The 8,962-nt window shown below is 37.9% G+C and overlaps 1 protein-coding gene across 1 annotated transcript; it reads left to right on the forward strand.

The window, feature by feature from the left end:
• Positions 1–1,882: 1,882 nt before the first annotated feature.
• On the forward strand, positions 1,883–4,547 carry LOC115717604 (probable protein S-acyltransferase 14). Its single transcript, XM_030646588.2, has 7 exons — positions 1,883–2,215; positions 2,663–2,900; positions 2,998–3,089; positions 3,475–3,598; positions 3,696–3,781; positions 3,855–3,920; positions 4,046–4,547. The coding sequence occupies exons 1-7, from the start codon at positions 2,027–2,029 to the stop codon at positions 4,172–4,174; spliced, it is 924 nt and encodes a 307-aa protein (XP_030502448.1). The 5' UTR covers positions 1,883–2,026; the 3' UTR covers positions 4,175–4,547.
• The last annotated feature ends 4,415 nt before the right edge of the window (positions 4,548–8,962 follow it).

The raw sequence follows: 8,962 nt of genomic DNA on the forward strand, positions 1-8,962 counted from the left end.
GCAGATAGTTTATCATCTTCAATAGACCATTCCAGTTCAGATTTTATAATAGTATTACCTGAAGAATCTGTCTCAACTGGAGGAGACCAACCTGATAGAACCATTCTCCACGCCTTCTCATCTTGAGATTTGATGAAGGCTCTCATTCTAACTTTCCAGTAAGGATAGTTAGAGTCATTAAGCAATGGTGGTCTAGAAATAGAACTTCCTTCTGCAAAAAATGACATTCTAACAAAAACGTTATAGGACCACACTAAGAGTTTAGTGTCCTGCTCTGATACCAATTGAAAAACCGTGTTTTTGCAAATGTCAGTTGTATATAAGAAAATATAAAAACTGTAAGCGTTTGCAGCAGCAGAAAGTACTCTGACAAGAAAACCGAACGAGTAATATAAAATATTTGCAGAAAAATAAATAACTTGACACAAGAGATTTATACGTGGTATCAGTGTTCTCACGAACACTCCTAGTCCACGGGGCCACGCCCAGAGAATGAAATCAATTAATAAAGTATCAAAATTACAAAGACAATTGACTTAAACAAGTTTAGACTCCCTCTAAAGTATTGCCGCAATCCTTTGTAATCCACTTTATGAATCTGACTTCTTGAAACACCTTCAAGCCCGAACTCCCTTCGTCTTTGAAGTGTGAGTGCTTACTTCCTCCCGAAGTAAGGCTTTAGCAAGTCTTCTCCCGAAGACCAAGTGCTTACTTCCTCCCGAAGTAAGGCTTTATCAAGTCTTCTCCCGAAGACCAATCTCTTGTTCAGTCAAGTAGTTCTTCACAACCTCTAGGATAGAGTAAGAACAGAAATAGAACAACTAGAACCTAGGTGAACAACTAGGCTCTCACAAAACAAAGAAACACTCTCTTCTCACAAAAGATAAATGCAAAGAATGAATAATGGAAGAGGTAATCCGAATGGTTGCTCTCTAGGCTCTATTTATAGATCATAGAAACCAAAGAGGCAACCACAAGTTCGAATTAGCAGCTGTACAAAAACTTTCCAAAAACAAACATGATCTGCTACATCAGATTTGGTTGCTGACGAAGCAGATCTGCCCAGAAACGGGAAACTTACTAAAATCGGGTCCGATCTTCTTTCAAAGCTTGATTCCTGCCAAAAACAGATTAGATATTCTGATTGTATCAAGATACAATCGAAATTAAAAAGGAAAAGACAATAATCAAAGTTTCCCTTAAAAGGACAACTTTCCAAAAGAGAATTTCTTCTCTTTTGAGAAGTTTTCAACAAAGGAAAGTTCAGCTGAAGGTGCAACTTTCCAAACAAGGAAAATGGCAACTTATAACCGAATAAAAGAGGTAAGATTTCGAAAATGAATGCATAGCAATCTTACCATAAAAAGGAAAAATTATTTTGTCACCTAACTTGCCAAAAAAGGACTTTACAGATAATATAAGGGGAGAGCCCAATTTTGATGGTCGTGTAGATTTTGTTTATTGTTCTCGAGAGTTTAACCAGGTTGCTCATTGTATAGCTCAGTTTGTTTGCTCTGAGTGTTGTAACGACCATTGGCCTAATTCAGTTCCGATTTGTGCCACTGTAGGTTTTTCTTTAGTGTTGCCTTAGGCATTTTGCCAAATAAAATTATCGGTTGTGAATTGTGATTTTTAATAACTCGCATGTAGTCAATTTGCTTATACTTATATTGTTAATAAATTTTTTTTTGCTTATATTATATTAATCTAGATTTTTGATAAAACTAAATTGGTTTCTTATTTAAAAATTACATTTAATCTCCAATAGTGAAAAATGAATTTAAAAATAAAATAATTATTCCTAAAAACGAATAAGATTATGATAACAATATTTTATCTCAAAAGAAATAAATACAAATTATGATTAAAAACATTATACTTTAATTATAATTAATCCTCTTTCAAAAAAAAAAAAAAATTATAATTAATCCAAAATTTTTTAATTAAAAGGTGCTGAAAAAAGGACCCTAAACCCATTGCAATTTTCTGATTTTTATGATTGTCATCTTCTTCGGAGCAGAGATCAATGGCGTGGAACGTCTTCAAGTTCTGCAGCGCCCTGCGAGCGCTCGGCTCCATCATGATCTTCTTCGTTCTCGGAATCATTAGTCTAACTTATTACGTCGTCGTTTTAACAAATTACGGTCCCGCTCTCTTTCTCGGTGGCGTTCATTCTCTTGTCGCTATACTTGTCTTGCTCCTTTTCCATGCTCTGGTAACAGCCCCTTCTCTCTCTTTCTTTCTGTTTTATTGATCCATTAGTAAAATTTAGCTTAAATGTCATAGCTTTTTAGGTTTAAAAGTTTCCTTTGACTATGTTAGGTTGAGCTTTTGAAGGGTAGTGTAGTGTGCAGTGTAGGTATAGAAATTGGAAAGTAAAAGTTTGTTGTTCGTGCTATTCTATGAATTGGGTATTGGGTTATGCCTAAAATGAAAAGAATAGAACTGAACCTTTTTTTTTTTTTTTGGCATAGAATAGAACTGAACTTAGTATACCTAATGAGTAATGAAAATTTATTTCAATTTATGTGATTACTTGTTGAATTGAAATCATTATTGTTTGGTAGTTTGATTGCTTGTTGAAATCAGATTGTTAAGACTCACTCTTGTTCTTAGTGTCCATATTTTTAACACGAGACTGTGTTTTGGCTATGTTATGTAGCTGGTGATGCTATTGTGGAGCTATTTTGCTGTTGTTATTACTGACCCTGGTGGTGTTCCACCCGACTGGAAACCTGTAATGGATGAGGAAAGAGGCGAGGCGGACTCTTTGGTGGAAGCTCAGTATGATGCTTCAGCTTTAGCATCTAACCAATTAAGTGATATAAACAATCAAACAGTACGATTTTGCCGAAAGTGCAACCAGTTTAAACCGCCACGATGCCATCACTGTTCTGTCTGTGAGTTCTTTGAACTGATTTTTATTTGTCTGTTCAGTTTTACCTTTTATATTATTGTTTATCAATGAAGAAAGATTAAATTTTGCATCTGTTGTAGGTGGAAGGTGTATACTCAAAATGGATCATCACTGCTTGTGGGTTGTCAATTGTGTTGGAGCGTTAAATTATAAGTACTTTCTACTTTTCCTGGTATGTTTAATATTCATTATGTTTTAAATTTTGTGGCAGACATAAGTTTTTCACTGTTTTGAACTTGTTGAAATTGATATATGCACTCTAATTTCCTTCCGGATGTTCTTTTATGTTTGGAATAATTTGTCATCCTTCTGTGTGGTCTTGTTAGGATTGTCATGTCATGCATTTGTGTTAAAGAAAAGTTTAGATTTCGCAAATAATTTATTTAGCACATTTGATGTGATGATGTAGCCGGAACTTGTCACAATTTCCTTTTGTATTGAGTTCCATGGGGATAATGTTGTTTAGTTGCGTTTAAGCTTTTTTATTGTTCAGTAGTAATCCATGAAGAGAATATTTGAATAAGAAATTTACTCATTCTAGCTCAATCTTGATGCAGTTTTACACATTTCTTGAGACAACTATAGTCAGTCTATCATTATTGCCGTATTTTATAGCATTTTTTACTGATGGTGAGATTGGTGGAACAGCAGGCACCCTTGCAGCCACTTTTATAACATTCAGTGAGTTATATTCTCTGATAAAAATCATTTATGTTCATGTAACTATCGTTCTATCTTACTTTCCTCTGACTCACATCGATCTTTTCAACCAATGCAGTATTGAACTTTGCATTTTCGCTTAGTGTTCTGGGTTTCTTCATCATGCACTTATCATTGGTCGCAGGCAACACCACCACGATTGAGGTGATCGCTTTCACTACTTGCCATCCTCCTTATTTTTCATAGAATCAAGCTTCTGACTTGCTTTTTTGATCAGGCTTATGAAAAGAGAAGAACTTCTAAATGGCATTACGACCTTGGGCGGAGAAACAACTTCGAACAGGTTAGCTCCTGCCTCCATTTTTCACGTGGTCCATAACCTTTTTAATCCAAATCTCTGCATAACATAGGATAGGAATGATCTAGAGTGTGAAGGTTGGTTGAGATATTGAGTCTTGTTCATTTCAGGTGTTCGGGACCGATAAGAGATATTGGTTCATCCCTGCCTATTCAGAAGAGGATTCAAGACAAATACCAGCGCTTCGGGGTCTTGAATATCCAATAAAGCCGGAGTTAAGTTCACTCCAACCAGTATGACAATTAACAAAGGGCAAACAGTATAGTTTGGTTTGTAGTTCTTCATTCATGTTGGTACATAAACATACTCAGATTCAGATATTCAAGGCATGGAGAATTCACATTGGATTACCCTTATTTGTTCACTTCAGCCATGGAGAATTCTTCAGCCAGGAGATTTTCGTTAGTGGCTTAATGGGTGAAGTTGAATATATATATTTATACACATATATAACTGATATTTTTTGTTGAAATGGAACTGAAAGTTGGGGTTTCAAGGATTTGTTTATTTATTTATTTGAATAGAAGAAAAGAGGTTGATGTACATGTATGAATGAACTGTGAGTAGTCAATAGTAGTTGTGGCTGTGGGTATAAATTAGTAAATTTTGATAGTCGTCAATTTATTATTTTATTCAAACTAAATATTTACTTTTTATCTCATAATTCGGAAACTTGTCAAATGTTATTAACTTTATAGCAGTATGATCAGCTTCTCCATTTTATTCTTCAAAAATAGTGGTGATGACTTTTTTTTTGAGATGAAATATCAATTTTATTGAATAAATTAGCATTCTGAACACAAAATATGTAAGAGTTTACTACAAATTGAAATATCAGAAATGCTACAATCAGATTGATAACGAGAATGTCTAACAACATAATGTGCTACTCAGTTTGCTGATCGTCTAATGAAAAATAAATTAACATTTGGGAGGATAGATAACAAAAGTTGGCAGTCTTTGATTAAAAGGCCGAAAGTGGACTTCATTGCTTGGTTGCTTCGAATAGCTTGTACAGAAACAAGATTGTTGTTTCAATTTGAACATGTTGTCAATTATTGGTCTTTACCCAACTGAGAGCTTCTTTAATCCCCATGGCTTCAATGACTTTAGTTGCATATCTTCCACCATAGCAACCGGCCCTTGCTGCAACAAGGTGACCAAGATGGTTTCGGGCAACAATTCTGAAACCATACTTATTGTCGCTATCAAAGAGTGATGCATCTACATTAATCTTGATTGTGTTTTCTGCAGGTTTAATCCATGACTCAGCGCCATCACCAATATTTTCCAGACAGATTGATGACAACGAAATTTTATCCTGAGCTTTATTCCAGTGATCAAGAGCTACTTGTGTAGAAGTAAGCACGTCATTAATAGAGGAGTGTTTCTTTTTCCAAACAACCTTGTTCCTAGCCTTCCAGATTGCCCAGCTATACATGGCAATAAGACAAATCATATCAGCTTCAGCTTGCTTAAAGATGGTCTCCAACCAATTGCCGAAAGAACCGCCAAGATCAAAAACTACTGGAGTTGCACATTGACTCCAACAATCAAATGCAAACGGGCAAGAGATGAGGACATGGGTGATGGTTTCAGGTTGTAGATTACAGACAGGGCAAGTGACTGAAATATCGACATGCTTAATCACTAGTTGGACACAAGTTGGTAATGTACCTGTAACGACTCTCCACAAAAAGTTTTTAACTTTTGGGGGAACCTTCAATTGCCATAGTTGCCGCTAGAAGTCTGAGTTTGCAACCATCTCTTCAATACGCTTTTGTTGTTGAAGCATGTTATAAGCCCTTTTGACCGAGAACTTGCCCATTCTTTTCCCCTCCCAAGACCATGTATCAATGGAGACATTTGATCTTAGTGGGATGCCTAAAATAATATCAGAATCTCGATTATTGAACATATCTCGTATAAAGGTCATAGTCCCAAGAGTTGCTATGCACATGAAAAAGGGAGCTAACATGTTGGTTCATTAAACCAGGGTGTATTGTTGAAACATATGGGTTATCCTGTACAGGTAGCTATGGGTGGTTTAGTATGCTTACTGTGTCCCCTGATCTGATTATTCTTTTGACACCCAAACGGAGTAGAGATTGGGTAGTCTAAATACCTCTCCAGACAAAGCTTGGGTTACTTCCTAGCTCTGCTGACAAGAAATCAGAGTGGGGAAAGTATCTAGCTTTATAGACTTTTCCAACAAGAGTATATGGATTGCAAAGTAGACGCCAACCTTGTTTAGCGAGCATGGCAATGTTTAAATCATGCAAGTGCTGAAAACACATGCCATCATCATATTTATGAGCAGCCATACGATCCAAGACCTCCAAATAATACCTTTCCCTTTACTAAAAGATGTCTTCCACCAAAACCGGGCCATAAGTTTTTCAATTTCATTACATATGCCAAGTGGAAGGAGGAAAACACTCATAGCATATGTGGGGAGCGATTGGACAACAGTTTTCAAGAGAATTTCTTTGCCGGCACGAGAAAGAAGTTTTACATCCCAATTATTAATTCTTGCAATTACCTTGGTCTTTAGAAATTCTAGTACAACATTTTTGTTTCTCCCAATAATGTTTGGGAGTCCCAGATAGGCATTTGGAGAATATCACAAATCTAGGCACGAGTTGCAGGACACATTTAGGACTGAAGAACACAGTAGACTAAGAAAAGTTCACCTTTTGTCCAGATGCAGTTTCAAATTTATTGAGCAAGTTTGAGACACTGCCGGCAGCACTAGTAGTTGATTGACAAAACAAATAGCTATCGTTTGCAAAGAACATATGAGTGATAGGTGGTGTCCCATGAGCCACCTTGCATCATTGTAAAAGTCGTTGAGGTTCAAACTTCTTGATAAGTGAAGAAAGACCTTCGACACAGATGATGAAAAGATATGTCGAAAGAGGGTCACCCTGCCGAATACCTCTCGAAGGAATGATTGGACCCATAGTATGGCTTCCATGAATAACAGTATAACTAACCAAAGAGACACATGCCATAATTAGATTAATCCATCTCTCAGCGAAATCCATATGAGCCATAACGAGCCTAAGATAATCCCACTCCACACGGTCATAGGCCTTGCTCATATCTGCTTGAGAGCCATAAAACCTTTTTTGCCTTTAGTCTTCCTCTTAAGATAATGCATTACTTCAAACGCCACCATAGCATTATCTGAAATGAGATGTCCAGGGATGAAAGCGCTTTGGGTATCAAAAATAACAATGTCTATAAGGCTTTTCATATGGTTAGCAACAACTTTTGAGAGCACCTTATAAGCAACATTACAAAGGGCAATTGGTCGTAGATCACCCATGGAGGTGAAATTTGTAACGTCCCCGCTTCAAGCCTCCATTGGGTCCTTACACCCACGAAATGAATGGCTCTTATACACGAGTACGTCACTCTGGCTACTTCATGGACTGATGACTGACCCTACAGACCAACACAAGTGTTTCCAGCGTGCTTTGTCCTCACTCACACGCTTCCTGGGAAAACTTCCCAGGAGGTCACCCATCCTTGAAATTGCTCCAAGCCAAGCACGCTTAACTGTGGAGTTCTTTCGAGATGGGCTACCGAAAAACAAGATGCACCTTGTTGACATAGGTAGTACCAATCAATCCATTTAAGCCCTCTTCAACTGTGTAGTCCCATACCTACACAGTCTCAGAATCATCCCACTTGACCTTCCCCAGGCGATGTGGGATTGCACAGCTTACCTGGTATTTCCCCTTACGGATCACGGGACTACTGACTGTCACAATCACCCCCCCTTACGGGGTCCGACGTCCTCGTCGACCACACTTCCGGCTGGGTCAAGGCTCTGATACCATTTGTAACGTCCCCGCTTCAAGCCTCCATTGGGTCCTTACACCCACGAAATGAATGGCTCTTATACACGAGTACGTCACTCTGGCTACTTCATGGACTGATGACTGACCCTACAGACCAACACGAGTGTTTCCAGCGTGCTTTGTCCTCACTCACACGCTTCCTGGGAAAACTTCCCAGGAGGTCACCCATCCTTGAAATTGCTCCAAGCCAAGCACGCTTAACTGTGGAGTTCTTTCGAGATGGGCTACCGAAAAACAAGATGCACCTTGTTGACATAGGTAGTACCAATCAATCCATTTAAGCCCTCTTCAACTGTGTAGTCCCATACCTACACAGTCTCAGAATCATCCCACTTGACCTTCCCCAGGCGATGTGGGATTGCACAACTTACCCGGTATTTCCCCTTACGGATCACGGGACTACTAACTGTCACAAAATTCTTCTTCTTAGGGATCATAACCAGGTTTGTTTCATTCAACTCCCGCTGAAAACAGTCGATATCAAAGAAATCAGTAACAAGCTTAACCAAATCTGCTCTCACAATGTCCCAATGATTCTGAAAAAATCCCGGACCCATTCCATCAGGGCCGGGTGCTTTGTTTGGATGCATCTGGAATAGGGCCATTTTAATTTCTTCTTTGGCAACTGGTTTCAAAAGTTCTTCAATTTGTGCATTGGTTACAGAGCATCTGACATCAGTGGCAATGATATTTTGCAAGGAACAATTAGTAGTAAATAAATCTGAAAAGTAAGAGGTAATAACCTGGTCAAGGCCGTTTCCCCAATCAGTCCAAGCTCCATCAGAATTTTTTAAGTGCAAAATTTGATTGTTCCTTTTTCTGTCACTAGCAGTGGCATGAAAGTATTTGGTGTTTTTGTCCCCGTTGTGTAACCAAAATTGCTTCGACCTCTGTTTCCAATAGATCTCTTGTTTAGCTAAGAGTTCAAAGTAATTATTTTGTTCATTAACAAACTCGACATATAGGAGAAAATTATGGTGCTGCTTCAGTTGTGCCATTTTCTTTTTACAGGAAGAAATACGACTCTTGAAATTACCAGTGAGATCCGAACCCCACTTTGTCAAATTATCCCCACAAATTTTTATTTTATCAAAGCGGGATAGGTGCCTGTGCATATCCCAGCAATCTTTTACAATTTGTGCACAAATGGGTTCTCGA

The sequence above is a fragment of the Cannabis sativa genome, chromosome 5, assembly GCF_029168945.1.
Source record: "Cannabis sativa cultivar Pink pepper isolate KNU-18-1 chromosome 5, ASM2916894v1, whole genome shotgun sequence".
Taxonomy (NCBI): domain Eukaryota; kingdom Viridiplantae; phylum Streptophyta; class Magnoliopsida; order Rosales; family Cannabaceae; genus Cannabis; species Cannabis sativa.